The following is a 23345-nucleotide window of genomic DNA, read 5'->3' as shown; positions in this document are numbered from 1 at the left end:
TCGTAAAGCACCTGCTAGGGTTCCACAACCCCCAAGGCGCTTCACAACACATCCAGTCGTTCACCCACGCACACACACATTCTTAAACAAATCCAACTACTTTATCTCAGACTCACAGAAAATTGCTTTATTGTTTCATTTTTAGATTAAATCGAAGCCCAAATGAACCAAAGGCTCCGACTGGTTGGAATATTCTTACTCGTTTTACTTCACCAAGTGTAAACAAAAGGGATATAGTTCTGGTTAATACATGAAAGTGCATCTCAGACCGTTTAAACACACATTTGCTGCTGAATATTCAACCATCCGTCGCACTGATCCGACACTTCGCTGATGACACTAAACTAGCATGATGAAACCTTCGTGCAGAGAGGCATGGTGCATTGATAAGTCATCATTATTCTTGCAGGTTTGATGTGGTTTAAACCTCATTATACTCTACAGCAGAGCAGAGACATTAAGTTACAATGATATCATTAGGCATGCACAGTCATCGTCTGCATTCTGCAGATTTCTGTATTTATATTTACGTTTTTTTCATCATTGTGGATAAGAGATGCTCAAAGCACAGTGGGCTTTAATATGATTCTTACTGTTGAATTTATGTGAATGTATTACTGATGTCAAAAAGTGTTTCCTTTCTCTCTTCTCTGGGTCGTTGTTACCTGGTGCCAGCTCAGGAAAAGCCAAATGTTAAAGTCTGTGTCTGTGGTTCACGATGCAAAGCTTTGACCCACGTGTACTTCTCTATGCTTCTCTGTGTTCCTGTGTAACGTGTGAACTTTGCACTTCTGCTTGTACTTGTGTCCAGCATCAGCACAGAGAGTCTCTACTGCTGGTATTTCTCTCTAGAAGATCTCTCTTTAACTACCTTTGAATTTGTTTTTGTCGTTTTTGCTGTTTTATGGGAAAAAAACCTTTTTGATCAGCTGCAAAATAAAACAATCCTAGCAGTGTTTAGTTTGGCTGTTTGTCTATGGTTTGAAACCATGAATGTTGAACTGTTTGCACACACACACACACACACACACACACACACACACAAACACACACACACACACACACACACACACACACACACACACCATTTACTGTAAAATGCAAAGATAAAAAAGGACGGGATAGGAAGCAGACATGACAGGACAACACGTTCTCACACCCACTCGAAAATGGTGCTGGGTGACCAAGCATTTGTTTCAGATGCGTTGTGAGTCCCAACGCGTCGGGAGGCGATGCGCTGTGCCAGAGCGTTGGTTTCCGGCGCCCGCGGTAAAACGCACATTTCACCAAAATGTTACCTCTAACCTCTTGCTATTTAACCTTCCCCTGACCCACATCCTCACCTTAACCCAGTTTCTCATTCTAAACTTCCTGTTAACCATGTTTGAGAGGGACGTTACAACTAGAAACAAAGTTTTGCATGCACAAGAGGGTTAAGGTTAGGATGGGGGTGAGGGGAAGGTTAAATAGCAAGAGGGTAAAGGTCGAATTTCCGTGAAATCTCTTTTTTCCCGTGGCAGTTGGAAAACAATGTTCTGGCACAGCGCATCGCCTCCCGACACATTGGAAGCCCCAAACAACTAAATGCTTGGTCATCCATCGTCTTTGTTCGACGCTTCGGGTTTGAGAACGTGTTGGACAGGAGCACCTTTGCCACTGCGTTACTTCCTTTCTTCTGCTTCACTATGGGGTGCCAGTTGTAAAGTCAAACAGTCATAACTTAACCGCAACATTTTGTGTTTTTAGTGCATTATAATAGAAAAAAATGAGTTCATTCTTCAGAATCAGATTTTTACCGTGTTATTTATAGTTCTAAATGTTAAAGTTCCCAACTAAATATTTAGTTTGTAAAATAATTATTTAATTTAGAGGTACATATATATTTTACAAGCTAAATATTTAGTTGGAGACTTATAAATGTATGAATAGCATGGTGAATAACACGGTAGAAGAGATTCTGCTTAAATCGGGCTGTGTTGAGCTCTGAGCAAAAGAAAGAAACGGTTTCTGAATCTTTTTATCTAAAATGTTAGAAATGTAACTTGCTTTGTCGAGTGTTGTCCTAAACACTCCACTGCTGCATTCTAGGTGAAACCAGACCAATTAGAATCTGGAGCAAAAGTCAATTTTTCTGTAATTCAGCTCAGACTGAGAGACCATCTAAAGGCTTAGGGACCCTCTGCAGGTGTTCTGGATTAATTAGCTGATTAGAGATCAGAATATTGAACCTTTTCACAATATTCTAATTTTCAGAGATTTCAAATGAGGGATTTTCATCCTCTGAAAGCCTTAATCATCACAGTTAAAACAATAAAGCAACTGCAAGCACTTTCAAACAGACTTGAATCTGCACTGAAGGGCCTTGAGTGTCTGTTAGTGCTTGTTTTTGTCTTCTTAAACTTTTGCTTTGCACTACTTTCCATTGGGAAGGAGAAGGAAACTCATCTGCGAGTTACCATAATTCAGTGACGAGGTGTGTTGAAGCTGTCATCAGCTGATCGGGAGCTAAAGGGGCAGATGTTTACTTCCAAGCGCATCGGGGCAGCAAGGAACAAGAAAGATGTGATCAAGCCAGAGATCACACCACATTCGCTGCTGCAGCCATCCCCTTGGTGACGTGACAGTGGGACTTCCCATGTAAGGAACCTGTTCACCGCTCAGGCATCAGATCATCTTCCTATCATCCTTCAGTCATCAAATTGGAGCCAGTTAGTGTTCCTGATCATTTCTTTGGTCCCGCTGTAACACTCTCTGGTGTTAAAAGTTAGTAAACTTAAGTCCTGGATAACATCTGTGCCTGTTCTAGTCTAATTTTTTAGAGATTTTTATTTATAGATATGCTTTTACTACATCATGAGAAATAGAAATGCTAAAAACACCCGATTATACAAACAAGTGAAACTGGAAAATTTTGAATATCGATTCGTGCAAAAGTTAATTTATTTCAGTAATTCAACTAGAAAGAGACCATTTAAAGCTCAGGAACGCTTTGCAGGTATTTTCTATTTGCAGTTATACATTTTAGTTGATTTGGGTCTTGTTTCATAACACACAGTGACATTTGAATAATTAAAATTTATGTTTTAAGAAATAGTTTACAGTAAAAATATCCATGTCTAATGTTTGATTCTTTGCCTCATTATTTTTAATAGGAGAAATTGCTTTGAGAGCACATTTTCCTGAATGATTAAAATGTGATTAATTTAGTTTAATTAACAGGTGTAACATTGTGGCATCATCAAGTCATCTCCATATCATGTTTTTGATCTGGCCAAGAGCAGCAACAGACGCATAGTTAGCTTCACACCAAAGAACAACGGATAAGATAAAATATACAAGATAAATTTAAGATAAAGCAGACATAAAGACAAAGGACTGTTCTCCTTTACAAAATGTACAAGCAATCAAAACACACCTAAAACAATCTAAGTACTCAGAAGCAAGAGGTAATGTGAGACATTTTGGTAAACCAAACTTCACCACCCACCACTCTCAGTGTTTAGCAACTGTGTTCAAGCCGATGAGGGCACCACAGCTCAGCAGAACATCGTTGTAGCTTCTTCTGTGGGGAAAACACTTAAAGAAAAAAATAAAGGTAACAGTTGAAATAGCAGGAAATAATACAGTTAAAGAGCAGATTGTAGAAGAAAGTCGAGTGTGGAAAGTGGTCTGTATCTCCTCCAGCAGTCTAAGCCTATAGCAGCATAACTACAGAGATAACTCTGGATAACCTAGCCTTTTAGATGGAGGCATGTTGGAGGCAGGGCAAGGGAGAGTTGTCATACCAACTATACACCACCTCCCTCTACTCCCCCACTTGTCCAGATCTGGAACATCAGATTTTAACCATAGGTCATATCAAATTAAAATGTTTTAAGCCTAGCCTTGGATGGATTTAATAAATGTGAATACAAAAAAATACATTTAATTCAAAGGTAAATACAATTCAGTTCAATTCAATTCAAGTTTATTTATATAGCGCCAAATCACGACAAGAGTCGTCTCAAGGCCCTTCACATAATAAACATTCCAATTCAGGTCAGTTCATTAAGCCAATCAGAAAAAAGTCTCCTATATAAGGAACCCAGCAGGTAGCATCAAGTCACTGACAAGTGTCAAGAGTCTTTACAGCAATCCTCATACAAAGCAAGCATTTAGCGACAGCCACAAACACTAGGTTATTTACTTACCCATTTAGAAAGGAACTGGTCAACAGGGCGGGTCTACAAAACAGCAGCAGGTTCAGCGCCGTTTCTGATTTCAACAAGCAGGGGAAACTAATTACACACGCACACCAAGGGCACAGGTGTGTGAGTGTGTGTGTGGGTGGGGGTGGGGGGGCAGTAGGAGTGAGCAGAAGTACTTGTCGAAAAATCTCGCCTAATGTGAACAGATAAGTATCAGGTAGCGTGCAAATTTCATGACAGATCCAATTTACGGCACTTCACAGCTGATGAGATCCTGGCGTAACAGTGGAAGTTTATCCCATGCTGTTTAATGATTTTACCAATTAGGAGCATATTTATAGTAAAAAGAATTGGTCCAAGCACTGAACCCTGTGGCACTCCACAAGTAACTGAGTATGAAAAAGATTTGTCATGTACATTTACAAAATGAAATCTGTCAGACAGGTAGGATTTAAACCAGTCAAACGCTGTTCCTTTGATCCCTACAACATATTCAAGCCTTTCTAAAAGAACATTGTGATCAACTGTGTCAAAGGCAGCATTGAGATCTAACAAGACTAGAACAGAGACAAGATTCTTATCTGAGGCTATGAGAATATCATTTGTAACTCTCACTAATGCAGTTGTGATACTCTCTAAAAAAAGACTGAAATTCCTCAAACAGATCATTAGTGTTTAAATGCTCACATACTTGGTTGGCCACTATTTTCTCAAGGACTTTGGATAAAAATGGAAGGTTAGATATTGGCTCATTTAGTTCATGGTAAATCTTTGTGACAAAGTTTTTGTTAATTAGAGAAAATGTTTTTAAAAACAATCATCTTCGTGCATTTTTAAATCTGATTCAGGTGTCTCAATCTGCAATCATTATAATAAAGAAATAAATAAGTACACAGATGAATTCATAACAGTCGCTGTGAAGATTTATGTTTTCTTTGGTCATCACCCACACCTGATGTAAATTACGCTGTGGCTCTGCTCGTCGGGGCTGACTGCTGTTATTAGCACGACTATGTAGGAAGTTCTGGGGGAGTCAGGTGGGGACATATCCCCCCCCACACACACACTTTTTCCCCAAGTCAATTTTAGCCCCCTGTACTTTTTACCATCCAAAAACAATATTAAGCTATATTAAATAGACACTGGTTGAGCACGAAGACCAAGCAGAAAACAATCGCATGTGTTGAACCCATTAGAACCATCCATAAGCTCATCTATTGGCTCTGCTGATACTCGTTAATGTGTGATTGGTCGGTACTGCCTCCTGTGTACTTGACAGTTCTCTAGACTGCAGTTTTATACATATTTTTGTATATTTACTGTAAAGATACGCCCGGTCCTTATGCCGATTGTGTCCTCCCCCCCACTTTTAAAGTCAAAACTACGTCCATGAGCAAGGCCGCGGCTTTCTGTTTTCAAAAGAGATCGGCTAACCTTTCCTTAAAACAAAAGTAATCGTAGGCCTCAAGACGTTTGTTAACTTTAATTTTGTCTTCAATACAGATTTTGAGCTTCACTCTAAACCTCCTCCTGTTTTTAGATGGTAAAGTGTTCATATATCAGGGATTCTTCCCGCAAACTCTCTTAAACATTTACCCTATTGATACTAAGCCATTTTGTGTTTGTTTTTGCCACCCAGCCACTCGCACAAAGATGAAAAATGATGTCAGCAAAGATCCTCCTATTACGAGGCTCTGTGTTTCATTAGTCATCCGTGGACGCTGTGGCCTTTGGGCTCCATCACCACGACACGTTGAAAGCATGGAGCACTAATTAATTCTGGTGCTTTCAAAAGGATGCTCACAGAATGCCAAAAATTGTCAACATTCCATCTGGCTTTGTGTTCAGCAGCGCATCAGTGGTTTTTGTCCACATTTACACGAGAAGCATTTCATTCATTTACACAGCCATCCTGCTTGTGTGGCAAGTGCCACTGAGAGGACCAAAGGCTCATTATCCAGGTCTGAATAGTGAGAGCGAGTTCGATGAAGAACACGTAGATCAACACTAATTAGACTGCCTAGTATGCCAATGCACAGATGACAGTTGCTGGGAACGGCAGGCTTATTTCTGATTATAACTCTCATACAGGCTGAGCATGAAAATAGTCTCCTACACCTAGCTCCTGCATTAGCTTCTGGTAAAAAAAATAGATTCTAGGATTAGAAAATCCTGACAGATCTACATCACACTGTCACTGAACATTCAAGGACTCACCCATCTCAACTCACGACGAGGAAGGCTGTTGTTGGTTTAGCGTCCAGGAAACAGCAGAGAACGTTTTGGCTAGTAGGAAGCTAGCCGCACAGCAGAACTCCTCCAGGCTTGTGTTGTTTGTAGAAATTAAATATAAATGTTTCAGAGCAAAATGAGTTAGTGTTAGAATCAATTGCATTGCTATTAAGTCAATCATAGCCAAATATCAGGAAGATCTTGCCACCTGTTGTGCAAGACATTTATTCCTATTAGAGACCACTGCAAATGGATTGATTGAAGTTTCTGATGCAGTCTGTGGCAGTCATCGTGCCTTTGGGCAAAACACTTAACCCTCGTTGCCTGCTGGTGGTGATGATGATCGGAGGGACCGGTGGTACCCGTGTTTAGAATTCTAGAACCCTCGAAAAACATTTGTCAACCTGCTCCATCCAGCAGGAGAAACCACACAGTCAGTAGATGGTAAAGGGCATTTATTTTTATTTACACACAGTCACAGTGCTGCTGTAAGGAAGGCAACAAGCTCTCACAAGAAACGCCTCACCTGTGTCATTAATTAGTGAATGTTTTAAATATTTCACCAATTCGCAATGGCGAAAAAAACACATGAACCACAATACAACCACAGCATGAGTCAGACCATCAGAACCAGATTGTTTTTTGTATGTGGGGAAAACAAATCCTCAGCTTCGCTTTAAATAATCCATATCTGATTGAATACAGATGTGTAAAAGATAACGGGTTAAAGCGTTGATGTCAAAGTTTGATATCTGTAGGTCAGGTTTGGGGATATTTGAAGGTTTTTTTGATTTTATCTGAGAAGAAGAAAACTCAGATGATTTTCTTTTTAAGGCCTGAAGATACTGAACCGATAAATAACATCCCGCTTAACACCTGCTGTTCGGTGAGCTGGCCCTCACCAGGGAAACTTTACAGATAAAATATGGCTGCTGACACAAAAACTCTTCACATACCATGAACCTGATATCCAAGTATAATCCCGTGTGGTAACCGCAGCATTTACATGTTCAGATATTTAGCAAAAGGAAATCTAAATGAAAGCCCTCAGGTCCAGTCCTGCAACAGCAGATTTCCCTTTTCTACTTTTCTGCTACCTCTAAGCTACAAATGTTTCTAATCACCGCCCTCTGCTCCTCCGCTATGCCTTCATTATCTTGTTTTGCCTTCCAGTTAGCAGACTTTGGACCCGTGTGATTTCTCACTCATTAAGGTTATTTGACTCCACACAGCCTCCGGTTTAGTCCTGAACAGAACCCCACAGCTCATTTCAGACAGGATTCACAGTTCATGTAAATACATAAAACACATATGCTGAAGACTTACAGAAATCTGGGGAACGTAGTTTAAAAACCTTTCAATTAAAATTTGGTAACACTTCTTTTACAGTCACTTAATTACTAAGTACTTACATGGTAATTATATAGTAAATTAAGATGTATTGTTGTTTCTGAGTTCTTTAACAGTTATTACCATGTAACTCAGGTTCAATTCGTTTTTATTTTTAATCATTCCCAGTAAATACTGCTTTACACAATAACTACACTTTATTCCAATTATACACGTTAGTTACACAATAATACACTCTAACTTACTATGTAATTACCATGTAAGTACTTAGTAATTAGGGGGCTGTAAAAGGAAGCGTTACTTAAAATTTCTATTGGTTTGATGTGAAATCATTTTTCCACCTGAAGAAAAAGGTGCAACACAATTCCAAATAAAATATCACACCAATTATCAGATTTGTTTAACTTTTAATTAGGGGTGGGCCGTTATCGGCGTTAACGCGCTGCGGCGAAGCCAGACTCGTATCGCGCGATTAAAAAAATGACGCCGTTAATCTATTCTCAAAGTTGGGTTGGGATCTGGGTCTATACTAAGTAAACTATTATGACTTTCACATTGCGCGGATGGATGCCTGGTTGGCGCGGATGTATACTCGGCGCGGATCATCGTACGTATGGACTATCGACATAATATACGGTATGGACCGATGGTATGGACGGACGCCAGGCTCGCGGAGTTTAATGTTCCCCATGCAGCCGAACAGTCGCACCTTCGCCACCAGCAGTGCTTCTCCCTTCTCATCGCGCGGGACAAGTAAATAATTTATGTACTTTCACCAGAGTTTAATCCATAAGTCCGACTTTCATTCTTTTTATTTTGTTTTGTTTACCTCCGACATTTCCAGCCGGGCTTTCCCCGGGCCACACTTCACCGTCCGCGGCCGAAGCAGCGCTAGGATGTGAGAAAACCGAGACAAGACTTTCTCAGACAGGTGAGGTTTCCAACCAAGCTTAGCTCTTTTAGCTGCTGTTTATTGTGATAAAGTGATACATTGTTTCTACAGGTCGTTCTTCATGTGGCAACGACTCAAATTCACCTGTAATAATAAACGTTTTACTCAAATTTTTATAGTTGTTTAGAAAAGTTGAGCTAGGATAACTCCCCTTGCCGTTTTCAGAGACAACAACAGCAACAGTTGGCTTCTGCTCATACAGGTGAGCTGTGGCATCATTTCCAGCTCTCTCCTATTCACCAGAGGCGATCCTACATGCAAACTAAAGGGGGGCATTGGAAGGGCACCCCAGAAATTTAACCCCCTCCCCAGGCCAGATAGTTTGTGTGTGTGTACATATATATCTATATACTTTTTTCTTTAGCAGGCCATATTGTGCAGAAGAGAAGATCTAGTTTGTCACCAGACAATGTGAACAAGCTGGTCTGCTTGAGTGACTGGTGGAAGAAGGAGAAATAGAGCTTGGACTGATTGACCAAATGCTACTGACTGTAAATAGTTAATCATGACCTATTCTGTAGACCTACAGTGCAGAATTTGTTGAACTGAATAAACAGCTATTAAACACAAATACTTATTGATCATTATTTATTTTCATCATCAGTTATCATAGTAAAACTGCTTTATCAGTCTGTGATGCATTACTGAAACAAGAAATACGCCTCCATTCTCAAAGACTTGCTTTTATTCATTATCTAGGTAGCACACACATATGCCTTTGGCAGAATTTGAATGAGCCATTTTAATCTAGATTAATCTAGATTAATTCCAAGATTACAGTGAGATTAATCTAAATTAAAAAATTAATCTATGCCCATCACTACTTTTAATTTCTTCTGAGGCACTTTGATTTTACACCTCTATTCTTAAACTTGACTGAGAGCAAATGTTTTCATTTAAATTAAACATCTGGAAACATTACAATCCAGTTTAATAATAAAAGATGATATAAAAACATATGTGACCTGGCCTGCTGGCGACTAAAAAAACCTATAGAAATAAGACATTGTTAAAATGCTGCAGGGCAGTAGAATAAGCCCTGATTAGTGTGCATCAGAAACTATTCATACAGAAAATCCCTCACAGTAACTCTGCTTGTGTTTAGGAGGCTCAGTGCTGCCCTTGGTTGTTCCCCCTGCAGGCCACAGCTGTGATCAGCGCCGCTCCCTTCCCACTTCCATCCTCTGACTTGAGGAACGTCACCCGACACTGGGGGGCCAAATCCTGCAGCGTCTCTTGCATGATGCTGGAAAAACTTTAGGATAAGAAAAACAGAGAAAAAACAAGTTACTTAAGAAATCCCCTCAAATAAAAAAGAACGAAGCAAATGTTCCTTACTGAGGGTGCGTCTTATAGAGGGTACCATCCACTCCCACGGTGATGTCGAGCTGATTTTGGTTCCGGTTCTGTCGCATCCTGTCAACCACAGCAGCTAAACCCGCACCACAGAGCTGAGCTGCGCGTCTGGCCACAACGCTGCACACCTCCTTCACCAGAACGCTGTCGTCGCAGGTGGAGCCCGTCAAGCCCAGGTGCTGCAGGATGGAGCGGACCTGACGCATGGCCAGACGGTCGCTTCGGGGTCAGAGAATCACATCAACAGGATTAATGTACATCCATAATCTGGCAGTTTAACGTTAGATGTCTGCTAGTCTCAAATCTCAGCTTCAACATCTGGTGAAACCGCTGATGGTGTGCAGTCATTCTGCTGTTTTAGGCTTTGAAACGTGGAAAAAATATTTTGTGCAAAGGCTGAACAGCTAAAAATCTCTGAAAATAATAATGAAAATCATTTTGGGGGATTTTTCCAACTTAAATCAGAGTAAAAAATATATTAAATCCATTTCCAAAAGTGCAGGGATGTTCACAGGAAAGTTCACTCACATGAACCTCTTCAACATGTAAAAAAGAATCTGCAGTCACTTCTAACTGCATAAAGGGAATAAAAGTTTTCAAACAACACTTTTTTTTACAGAGAGAAAATGTTTACAGTGTTAGATGTTTAGAAGCAGAGGAGGGATAACATCAGAGACGAGCGAGAGAAAATATAGTGGAGGATGTTTGTTTACTTCTAGAGTTCCACTACAAATGTCCCTAACTTTTAAAGCATTCAGAAAAAGGAAGCTGTTTGACATTTGAGTTTTTAGTACCAAGGTTTGAAATGCACTTAAATATGACCATTACAAGAACAATTCAGGGTAATTTCAGTTCAAGTCTGCAAGAGCAGGAAAAGAGGCAAGAAAAGAACAGCAAGGTCAAGGTGTGCAGAGAGAAAGAGAGTGAACAACTTTGCCATCATAAGTTGCTAGTTTCCTGTGCAGGAGCAGATCAGGCTGATGAGTTCTCATTTGCTAACTGACACATGCCCACAGGGCTCCAGAGTGTGACCATTTTGGTCACACATGCCATCAAAAACCTGTCAAGTGTGAATAAAAATCGAATCCATCAGACCGGTGCTCCTGTTTGTGTTTCTATGGGTTCACTGCCCTCACTTGCTGTCTGTGTGCCGTCACAGACTGTTGATCATCTGCTGTAAGAGATGCTGCTCTTCTCTGAGCTCCAGCTGGCATCTCCATGACCCAGTTAGGACCTGATGGAGTGTTCTGTACTTGTGACATCTCAGAACTGTCCTGTTCCTTGAATCTCTGAGGGTCGTGCTTGCAAATGGCCCAAGGGCTGGTAGATCTGATTGGGGTACTTGTTATTAATCCCTAGCTTCAACCCAACCAGAGCTAACTGTGGAACACCCATCGACCTGAAGCTCACACGAAGTTTAGGTGGAGGTTTGCGGAGCTTTTTTGTGACAAGTACCTTGATTAAAAAAGTATTAAATCGGTAAGTTTATAATTTATTTCCGTCATGAAAATATATTTTGCTTTGAGCAAGTTTTCAGTACCGTATTTTCCGGACTATAAGTCGCTCCTGAGTCGCACCAGCCATTAAATGTATAATGAAGAAGAAAAAAACATATTTAAGTCGTATTTTGGGGGGACATTTTATTATTTTTCTTACAAAATCTGAGACCAAGCATTTCACATTGCAAGACAAGCACCGGTAACGATAACAGAATGAACAACGCGGGAGCAGTAGCGCGCCACGGTCTCCAGCAGAGGATGGTGATGTTTCAAACCCTCCCGGCGGGCGAGGAGAGCTCATTCCTGGGCTGGAGCCGGCCCTCAGCACCCCGCCACAGGCTGCAGCAGGTGATGGTGGTGTTTGAAACCCTCCCAGAGGGACAGGGGAACTCATTGTTGGGTCGGAGTCGGCTCGCAGCAGTGCGCCACGGTCTCCAGTAGAGGATGGCGGTGTTTGAAACCCTCCCAGCGGGACAGGGGAACTCATTCTTGGGTCAGAGTCGGCCTGCAGCAGCGCAGTGTAGCCTACATATTTTGTTATATAAGTCGCTCCGGAGTATAAGTAGCAGGACTGGCCAGACTATGTAAAAAAGTGCGATTTATAGTCCGGAAAATATGGTAGTTATTAGTATTTGAGATAAATTAGCAGCCTAAATACATTTCATATATTTCCAAAACATAATACTTGTTTGTATCTTGTACAGACAAGTAGCCTTTATTCTGGACTCAGTACAATTCACCAAAAGTAAAAAGACATTATACAGATGAAGTAAGCACAAGATAACTTACTGGAAGAAACGGAATTATCATGAGAACCAGAACAAGAGAGCCTGGTAACAGTCATGTGAAAATGATAATTAAAAAGTGTGTATGTATAATAGAAAAAAATATATATTGGAGGGTTATTTAGGAGGATTGGAATGAAAAAACTGATTTCAGTGGTGAAGGGTTAAAGGTATTGGCTCGGCATTAAAATTGTAGAAATGAAATATAACTACATTTTACCATCTATATAAACATGTACTGGGTTCAGTTTTTTATTTTGTTAAGGACTTTTGTCATAAATCATTAAAGAAAATCCAAATCCTCTCTTCCAGACAGTGAAGAACTGTGTTTCGCTTACGTCACTCCAGCAAGTAAAACAAGGTAGCTGCTGATGCAAGTATTGAGAATCACTGTTATTTGTTTACTTTCATGCTCTAATTATTACGTAAAACTGCGTTTACAGCTGCAGCAAAAGGTCTGAGCCATGTGTCTGTGTCCTACACGCATTTTTAAATAACAGGTCTGATCTAAAATAATAACCTACATCTATAAATCCATCTAGAACCGCACTCTAGACGAGTCCCGTTAGCATGACTGCAGCAAAACTGCTAACCGTGTTAGCAGTGGCGGCTGGCCAGTAGAGGGCGATAGGGCGCCGCCCTCCCAGTTTCCCCTGTGTTTTTAATTTTTATTTTAAAAAATTAATGAATAAAATTAACAATAATCACATATTCTAAGTTAATTGTGTGTTTTGTAACAAAAATAAATCATATATGTATATATATCTATATTGGTCTCTGCCGGTCTCTGCCGATCTCTGCCGGTCTCTGGCGAGCGGTGGAGGCTGTGTGCTGTTTTTCAATCGCCCAAACAAGACGGGACCAGTTGTCCAATTGCTGACAAGAAAATCAAAGGGTAGGAATGGGAATGTATCCAATCAGCGTCAACGTTGTTTCAGAACATTTCAGAAGCATGATGGGCGATAGAGCTACCGCCAAGGCTTTCGTTGATGTTCGGTAGAACTCGGAGAGTCTCGACTCCAGCACGTTTTGACGGTCGTGACGCAGACGTAGACAGTGCGCCTACAACATGGATACCGGATCTCAGCAGCCACTGAATTCAGTTCGGTCTCCTCCAGTATCCGTTCGAGAGGAGATCTATGGTGGAAAAACTTAATGTCAAAGAGCTTGGACCAGATCAGCCCGACGTAAAGATAAGCCAGCAGGAGAAGGAGAAGGAGAAGGCTAAACTGTACACACGACGCTTCTCCCAAAATTGGTACACCAGGAAGCAGTGGCTAGCTGGATGCAATCACGCTAATGCGTTATTTTGCTTTCTGTGTTTGTTATTCAAAACGGCTGGGATCCACAGAAGGTGGATGTGGAACTTGTGTCTCATTGGGGACTCCATTCATTCTCTGACTGAGGAATGCAGCGCATCAGTGCAGCAGCCAACAAAGAAACGGAGGACGTTTGGCCAGGGAGAACAACAGCAGCTGGGTGCAGAGGTAAGCTGTACATTACATTTCTGTAAACAAGACAATCAGAATCAGAAATCCTTGGTTGTCCCACAAACCGGGACATTTGTTTAATAACATGTTTAATGTGCAATAACTGTAAAAACTAATTTCAACACACATACCTATTATACATATTTAATCATGTAAATGTGTATTTCAAGTAAATTTGTACATACATCAAGCTGATTCCATTTTACTTGTTACACTTCTGCTGCAGCAAACAAATTTCCCAGCTTGGGAAGTGGGAAATATGACATCTGTAAGAGGATACTGATGACATTATTTCCTATGAAAGTGTTTCCACTTTCCATAAGTCCTAACAGTGTAAATTTCTGGCATTTTGTCTAAGTAGTGTTTACTACCATTACTGTAACAGTGACCTGCTCATAATTTTTCGTGTTCACTCAAATGTTGAAATTAAACAAAATGTTTTTATTACTTGCCTCTTGCATTGCCTATTTACCATTTATGGTCATGTTATTTTATGTGCAATTTAATGCAGTATTTTTCAACCTTGGTCCGCAAGGCAGTGTGCCAATAGTCAGACACACCTGGATTAATCAGTTTGTCCAATGATGTAAGACAGGAAATAAAAGAGCTGTGCTTAATTCAGGAAATAGTGAAGTTGTGCACAAAGCTCAGAAAGCACAAGTTTGTTTAAAAATAAAAAATAGCACAGCCCCACCAAAAATATTTTTCACCAGCTGCCACTGCGTGTTAGCTCCGGTAAGGAAAGAACAAGTCCTTTGGGAAAGCTACGACACACACACACACACACACACACACACACACACACACACACACACACACACACACACACACACACACACACACACACACACACACACACACACACACACAGACACACAGATATAATCTAAAAGATGATCTCTATATTTCAACATTAGAACCTCCATGACATCCTGGATTAGTGCAAACAACGAGTTGAGCTAAGGAGTTACTCCAGCATCAGGAAGATTTATTCTGGTAAACTGTCGGTTAAATATTTTCCAGTTATATCAATAAATACACACAGCAGTAAAACTGTAGATTACTGAACTATATTGGGACACATGATGGAGCTAAGACCAGCTGAAAACTTGTCAGCTTAGAGCTCCCGGTGGAGCACAGAAATTAAATATTTAAGAAAAGTAAACAAACTGTACCAATTTTGGTTCTGAAGATGAACAGAATCCTCCTCTATGTCCAAATCGGGCCGCAGTCTTCGGAGTTAAATGGTCTAAAACATGTCTGCACCTCTGGTAGTGATATCCAGCTGGCAGGGTCTGAGTTTGGTTGAACTTCTCTGGTAATCCAATATCCATTCTCGTCGCCGTATCCCAGAGAAAAAACAAATCTCACCGACTAGCAGAGGCTTCAGAAGCTACATCTGATTGATGACACATTGTTCTCTGCTATAACGCTAATGCAGAAACACCGGAGTCAGGCGTTGTTTACTACAGCTGTTTCAGCAGAGCTCCTTGTGAAGCGTCACCAGCTGCCCAGGGCTTAGACTGGAAGTTAGTTTCTGTTTTTCCCTCGCCGGTCACAAACATCAGATTTTCTTACGATTCCAGACGTCAAAATCCAAAAACCTTTTTCATCTGAGGTTTTAATACACATTTACACATGCTGTTCAAACAAATTTTGCCTCTGGCTGATATCTTTAAATGAGTGAGTGAACCCACTACCAAGGTTGAACTCTGCTAACTTTAAAAATCAGCTGCTCTAAATCAGCATGAAGGTCAGAGAGGAGCTCTAGGATGGACATGGATAAAGGAACTGTAATGTAGAGGTTAAGTAGGGCAAGGCCAACATTAGCAGCTGTCATACGGTCCATCTGAAATGTTTTTCATTTAGCTTGTTATGTGACAGGTTAGAGCACAGTCTCATGTTAGAGTTTTGTCATGAGAACGTTGAGATACCTCACAAACTGATGGCATCTAAAAATTATCTTTTTTTTTTAAATAAAGAAGAATTTTAATCACAGTCGAAACGTACAATCCTAGAAAAACCTCGTCCAATCAATGTGCACGTCCTGTTCTCACTGATTGGATAGAAATCCTTCCATCAAACTGTGTGTGTGTGTTTGTGTGTGTGTGCGTGCACGCACGAGCGTGTTGTGAACCGGTGTTGTGGTGTTGCACTGATGTAACCATCTTTACGCTGACAAAAATGTAACTAAGTAACTTTAAATTTGAGCACATTTTATTTACGATACTTTTTAATTTTACTTGAGTAAAAATTTAGGCAAGTACTTTTACTTGTTCTTGAGTAAAAAATGATCAAAGTACTGGTACTCGTACTTAAGTAGGAAATTTTAGTACTCTTTCCACCTCTGGTCTGCATATTATTGGACAATGTGACATTTTCACCGTTACGGGGGTCAGTCAATGAGGAAGTCCACTATACACTGTCAAAGAAGATGCAAATACGTGCTTTTTCTAAATAAATGACTTAAGTACCTCTAACTGCTCTTGACTCAAAAAAAGCCCAAGTCTGAATAGTCCAAAGTTGCTGCCAAAGTCATTTCAAATGAGATATCATCAGCTTTGTCGTTCCACTTGCATCATCCCACCCACAAAACCGATAGAGCTCTTTGATTGGCCCATAAAACCCATGGAGTTTAGCGGGCCAATGGTAGACCTGCTGAGGCTCCTAAGGAACGTGGCTAGAATGACCTGCAGAGCTAAATCGTTTAGCTTCAACTCCTGTCTGTCTAGATTTCTAGGCTAATAAACCACAGCTCCATCATATCTGAGCGCAGCACTGGGAATGTTTTCTCAGTCAACTGGGACATGGCATTGAGGTTTTTTTAAAGGTAAAAGAAATAATTTTGTTTTTTTAGGTTATTTTTCTAACAGCATCCTTAATTTAGAATGAACCTGACTTTTTCCATAAAGTCTTAGAAGAAGAGCACAATTATCCTGAGTAATTCTGACAGCATTGTTCCAGTTTGTGATGAATCCAGCAATTATCCCTGCTGCTGCTTCTGTACTGTTACACGCATTCTCAACCCTTAACACCAGGGGTCCTCAATTATAATGGTGGGAGGGCCACACACAAAAAAGACCCAGAAGCAAGAGGGCCGGAGGGATGGGGGGGTTGCTGCTATTGTTGCTGTTTGGATCGTTGGCTGTAATGCACATAACACACAAGCTTGCAATATAAAGCAGGACAACACCTGTCCCCCTCCAGCTCGGCTGTGTGACGGCACTAACCTGTCCTGTGTGACCCTCACCAAGTAACCCTCATGTCCATGCTGTCTCTGGAGGAACAGATAGGAAACAAGATCTCCTGTAACTTAAAAATGAACCAAAGCTTCCTCCCAGTTTCTCTTTCAGCTGAATTTAACATCAGTTTATCTTCATGAAACAGCAGAATAAAGTAGAACAAGAACTTCCATCTTCTATTCATCTCTCCTTTTAACTTCTCCGTGTCCCTAAATAAAAGAGACAGACGATCACGCTGCAGCTGCCGTCACTGACCCCGCTCCCTCCCCAAGACCGGATCTCCCGACATCACAGCACTCTGACTGAGCGCTTCCAGGAGAAACAATAATGAAATTATGAAAATAATAACGCGTGTTTGGAGGAGCGTCCTCCGATCTTCTCCCCACCCCACCCCCCCCTCTCTCGCTGATGGAGCGAGCGGAGCGCGCCGCGCGACAAACCGCTCAATTAACATAGCTCACGACCCAAATCCAACAGAACCGATCGGGCTGATTCGGTTAGGGTCCTGTCTTAGGTTCTAACTCCAGCGCTCAGCCCTGCAGTACCACATTAAGGCGGACCAAAGTTTCCTACCCGGTAAATGTGGAGAACACCACTCTTACAGATGTGGATGCTATGCTGGTGCCGCCGTTAAAATAACAAAACCACATTCCACTATAGTTGATTATGGTACTCTTCTATGATGCAGAATCGTTTATGCCCGCATCTCATGCATTGATTATTTTCCTCAGCTCTATCTATCCTACACCTCCCATTCGGCCATCAGGGATGGGGGTGGGGGGTGCGCGCGGGTTTGGGGGCCACAAAGAGAGGGCTCGCGGGCCGGACGTGGCCCGCGGGCCATCATTTGCGGACCACTGCTTTACACTATCCTCATGAGAGAAGAGCTGAAGCAGCCAGCGTACCACTCAGTAGAGAGAATGAGCATAAATCACCTCCCCTCAAAAATCCTTGTTTTACAGACAAATCCACAAGTTACACTCACTGAGTTTCCACAGCGGTGGAACAGAGGTCAGTCAGAAGCAGCTGTGTTTAATGTGTGGTCTACAGAGACTCACGTCTTCTCTACCTACACAGATAGCTCTGCTGGGCTGACAGGGTGAAACGTGTGATTGTTTTTAATGCTCACCTTTCAATCTGTGCCAGGAACTTGGTCTCAAAGATGCCCCGGCTCTTCAGTCGTTCAGACATTTTGCCTCTGAACAGCAAACCCTTAGAAGTGAAGTCTATGAGAACATTCCTGACGATCTCTCCAAGGTACATGCCACTGATCATCTTCTCATACCTGCAAAGAACGATAAGAAAACTAATCACGTGGAACAACAAAGAGATGGTCAAATTCACATCTTACTGTAAAACACTATCCAGTACTACTTTATGTTTTGGTCACATGCATTAAGGTGTAAACCAGTGGGAAACTGTCTGAAGATAGAAATCTGAAGCCTGAGATGTTCTTCTCTCTTATTAACATAGCTAAATTATTTTATTACTCTTCTACCAGATATCATTTCTTGGTGCAGATTGTCAGTCACCATGGATAGGGCAACAGATTTCTTTTCCTGTTTTATCACCAGGTGCAGAAAGACTGGCACTTTCAGAGTTCATCGGATGCTACAAGAAGGTGCCTGGTTCCTGTTTTTCCTGCAAACTTCTCCAGATCACATCCCTGCTCCTCATTTTACCATCGGCGTCAGCAGGAAGTAAACCCCGGCAACTTACGGCACGTAACGAGATTCGCTGGGACAGGTGCTTCTCCACCACCGGCTCTGCCGCCGACTCGCTGATCAGTGCCAGATCGGTTGGGAATAAAATTTTTATCTTGAAACTCTTCTTCCATAATAACAGCTTGGACATTTTATGCGCCACTGAATCATGGATCTCCCCGGGTGAGTCCTCCACACTCGCTGAAGTTCTATCACCTGGCTGCTCCTACATTAACACCCCAAGAGCGCAGCGCCGTGGCGGCGGTCTGTTGACTTTATTTAAATCTGATCTTATCTGCAACCACACTGTCTCTTCATCAACTCCATTAACTTTTAAGCTAAGTGCGTTCGAACTGGGTCGTTCCCCTCCCTTGCTGTGTGCACTTATTTACCGTCCTCCAAAATATAACAAGGACTTTTTAGATGAATTTGCAGCGTTTCTGGCTGAAGTCTCCTGTAAATATGACTGCCTCCTCCTGCTGGGGGATTTAAATATTCAAGTCTGGTGTCCTGACAAACCTATGATGAAGGACTTTTTAGATCTTGTTGACTCTTTTAGCCTGTCCCAACAAGTGAATGGGCCCATGCATGGGCGTGCTCACACACTGGACCTGGTTCTGTCTCATGGGCTGAGAATTAGTGACTATGACATTCTCCCTGCTACTTTCTCTGATCACTCACCGGTTTTGTTTAATTTGGATTTGGCTTCTGTTTCTCGTATTAACTGTGTCCACGCTCGCTCCTCTCGTGTTATCACTCCCTCTACTGCTGCTGATTTTGCCACTGTTTTTGCATTGAAATCAGCTCCCTGTGAATTTACTGGTGTTGATGGTTCTCTACCTCTTAATTCGTCCTGTCTGGCTGCTATGGATACTGCAGGTCCATTAAAATCCAGACCGTCTAAATCCAAGCCTGACCCATGGCTGAACAAGCGTACTCGTATCAGGCAAAACTGCAGAAGACTGGAGCGTAAATGGAGTAGACATGTTTACTGTATCCTTTGAAGCCATGAGAGAAGCATGGTCGCAGTATCAAAGAGCTGTCAGAGACAGAAACCCAGAAAGACAAGAACCAAAACCAGTGATAAACCTACCATACATCAGAGGCATAACGGAAAAAATAAGAGCAACAATGAAAAAACACAACACAAACACACCAACAAAACCATACACAACAGTTAGAAACAGATTAGTGCACCCAAAAGACAAAATATCAGCTGGACTTAAATGTGGAGTCATCTACGAAATCCCATGCAAACTCTGCAATAAAACATACATAGGAGAAACCGGACGCCAACTCAACACACGAACAATAGAACATAGAAAGGAGTGTGAGAAAGAGGTAAATCGAAAACACACAAGAGCAGCAAAAGAAGAAGCAGAAAGTACAATAAAAAAGTCAGCCGTAACAGATCATTGCTTAAGAGAAAACCATATAATGGACTGGGACAACACACGGATCATAACCACAGAACAACAAAAATACAAAAGATGGATCAAGGAAGCAATCGAGATAAGGAGACGTGGATGTGGGACCATGAACAGGGACGACGGAGTTTACACGCTGGACCACGCACGGGACTGCATCGTCGGAGAGGGGAGAGCGGGCAGTAGAGGGCGACAACGTCCTCTGCTGCCTGCAGATAAACGGAGAAGGAAGTGACGCGCCACCATCAGCGTCAGCCTGAAGAAGCCAGCAGCCGTCGGCGAAACTGTAGCTACAAACAGGTAAACAAAACTGTTTCTGTGTTTAAAAAGAACGAAAGCATGGAATTAGGTGTGAGTAAGATCTGGAGGGAAGGCAGGTGCATTCAATAAACTACATGGGAAAAGAACTAAGCAGGAGGGAAGATAAACATTAACCTATAAAACACGGAATAACTAAACCTAAAGACTAAGGGCAAAAAAAAAACAACAACTAATAACTAGAGGGAAGCCAGAGGGAGCTGGGAATAATAATGGGACATAAGAGGAGAACCTGGAGGAGAACAGAAGGCTGGGGACAGAGGGACACAGAACACGACAGAAGCTCTCAGATCTCTGCACGGCTCTAGACAGCCATCACAGCTGATAATGTTTACAAAAGCAAAAAGTACTCATGTTTACTTGTACTTTCAATATTGAGCCAGCCAGGGCTTGGTGGACATTCTACACAGAATTGTAACATCACCTTGTTGCTAGAAGGAGTGATGTCCATGGTGGTAATTTTACTGTGCAGCTTGGCGGCACGAACGCCACAATTATCTTGCCATGCCATTTTCAAAGGTCACAGTGTGGTGGCGAATCAGGGTAATACTGCTGCCACGGTGTCTTTTGAGGGAGCATCAGTTTTATAGATGTCTGTTACTGATTTGAATTGCTCAGGAGCCCCGAGGAAAAGCTGAACTCAACTCACCCAGCAAGAGCATAAATATTAAATGCCGTTTAATAATTAATCCTATTAAAATGCTTCCTGTAGCTAGAAACTCTGTACAGTATATGGACAACTCAACAAAGCTATAGATAAATCTGGAATTCATAAATAAGCTGGATATTCGTAGTTCCTTGTGGAACATCTGTGATCCAACACCATTCTTTATTGTTTTCATCTTGTGCAACATGAACGTTAGCAGGGCTCAGAGTAGACCTGCTGCTCCTCCACATCGAGAGGAGCTAGTTGAGGTGGCTCGGGTATCTAGTTAGGATGCCACCTGGACGCCTTCCTGGTGAGGCTTTCTGGACATGTCCAACTGAGAGAAGGCCTAAAGGAAGACCCTGGACACGCTGGAGGGACCGTGTCTCTTGGCTGGCCAGGAAATGCCTTAGAATTTCCCTGGAGGAGTTTGCTCAAGTGGCTGGGCTTCCCTGCTTCCCCCGCGACCCGCCGCCGGATAACCAGCTGAAAATGGATGGATGGAAGGCAGTTTGTCCTAAAGATGAAGTGGTAACAGCTGGCTGTTTCTCCTTCTCTGATATTACTGAGCCGCAAACCTCTCACACCAGTGGTGTTCTGTTGCTAAACACACAAATGTGTTATGAGTGAAGGACCCGGGGAAGCATGGCGGTTCGGTGAGACCAACAACCAGATGGTCCAATAGTTGTTTTCAGTCCAAAACGTGTTATTGGCGAATGTTTTTAGACAAATGCGAGAGAATCTCATATCCACAATATATGTACAGCTATACCATGTTAAAATGTTGTTGAGAGGCATGTAAAAATGTTTTAAGCAAAATTGTTTTCCAAATTTGCCATTGTACCTTTAAGAAACACAACATACAGGAGAACATTTTTAAATGTTTTATAGTTGCAATTCCCCACAAATACCTTTGTTTCCCAGGGTAATTAGAGCAGTCGTCGACAGAACGATCAAACTGGGTGCAAAAGTCATCCAGTTCTCCAAAGTCACCAAATGCTCCCCACTCAACGTTGACACACATGAGACCCTCGTTTCCCTCCACCAGCTCAACGTTGTGCATCTCCTCCATGTAGCAGGCATTGGTTCCTGTTCCTGAGTCGAAAACAACAAAGTGTTACATGAACCGCCAAATGATACAGGAGCTTAAAATACTTATTCAATTAATACATTACTGACTCCTAGCTCAAACATTTAAATATTTGAGAATGAGCTTAAAAGCAGGGATGACGGTTGGGGACAGACTTACCTACTATTAGTCCAACCTCACATTTGGGGTCCTCATAGCCGCAGGTCATCATGGTTCCCACTGTGTCATTCACTACCGCCACAAAGTTCAGGTCAAACTCCTAAATACAAAAAACAAATAAACTACAGCTTTTCAAAGCAAATAAAAGCTGGAGTCAGGGGGTGTATATTTAAATCTTTTGTAACGGAATGAAATGACCGTTTCCCCCTCTCCTCTGACACAGGACTAGTCTGCATGAGATATGGCCTCAAGGTCTCATGCATTTGCTATAAACTGCTTCTTTTCAGCTCAACAAAACAATGAAAAATGGACTCTCTCCTTTTAATTAATTAAAGAACTCTATTTTAATAAAGCTAATCAAGCAAAGTGTTAGTCAATTAATAAGATGTGACCAATCTGTGAAATAAAAATATTAATTAATTATAATCCTATAGAATATAAAAGTAATATGACTTTAAATGTTCCAATAGGACTGATCTCACGTAGCGTTAAAAGACATGACACATTGCTTTCACTGATACAATCAGAATCTGCCAGATCTGACGGAGGCGTGGTTTTGGTGGTGTTTGGTAAAATCTGTCAAATTTTCATTCGACCATAAATCAAAACATCCGAAGTATAAAACTATGCCCACGTCATCTCTTAACGCCAGTTCAAAGCGTTCTAGAGAAGTGTCGGAGTGGCCAATCCGTAACTTTCCTCTTCAACCGAAAGAACCAACGACAAGCTGGACAAAATCTGTTGCTGTTCCGACCGCTGCAACGGTTCCATTCAGAATAAAAGCTGAACCATCATGACCCAGGTGGGTCTCACCAGATGCCAACAAAATTGTCGTGACCCGGGAGTATCTCAAGACTGGTGGTCGGCTGACGTGGCTCCTTCTACAGGCTCTGGCTCCATAAAGGTCAA

At 41.7% G+C, this 23345-nt stretch overlaps 2 protein-coding genes across 3 annotated transcripts in view; one reads left to right on the top strand and one right to left on the bottom strand.

The window, feature by feature from the left end:
- LOC139063708 (uncharacterized) overlaps window positions 1-23345 on the top strand; it is a 499759-nt gene that overhangs the window by 320376 nt on the left and 156038 nt on the right. The window lies entirely within an intron of this gene.
- hk2 (hexokinase 2) overlaps window positions 9389-23345 on the bottom strand; it is a 112109-nt gene continuing 98152 nt past the window's right edge. Inside the window, exons 14-18 of one of the 2 annotated variants that reach the window (XM_070546383.1) lie at window positions 22437-22536; window positions 22099-22282; window positions 18223-18378; window positions 10060-10296; window positions 9389-9976 (exon numbers count right to left, since the gene is read on the bottom strand). In XM_070546383.1, the coding sequence (XP_070402484.1) occupies window positions 9832-9976; window positions 10060-10296; window positions 18223-18378; window positions 22099-22282; window positions 22437-22536 (822 nt within the window). In that variant the 3' untranslated portion in view covers window positions 9389-9831. The other variant, XM_070546384.1, reaches the window with a different exon arrangement.

This window comes from Nothobranchius furzeri, chromosome 17, assembly GCF_043380555.1.
Source record: "Nothobranchius furzeri strain GRZ-AD chromosome 17, NfurGRZ-RIMD1, whole genome shotgun sequence".
NCBI lineage: Eukaryota > Metazoa > Chordata > Actinopteri > Cyprinodontiformes > Nothobranchiidae > Nothobranchius > Nothobranchius furzeri.
This window is presented reverse-complemented; position numbering and strand designations above follow the sequence as displayed.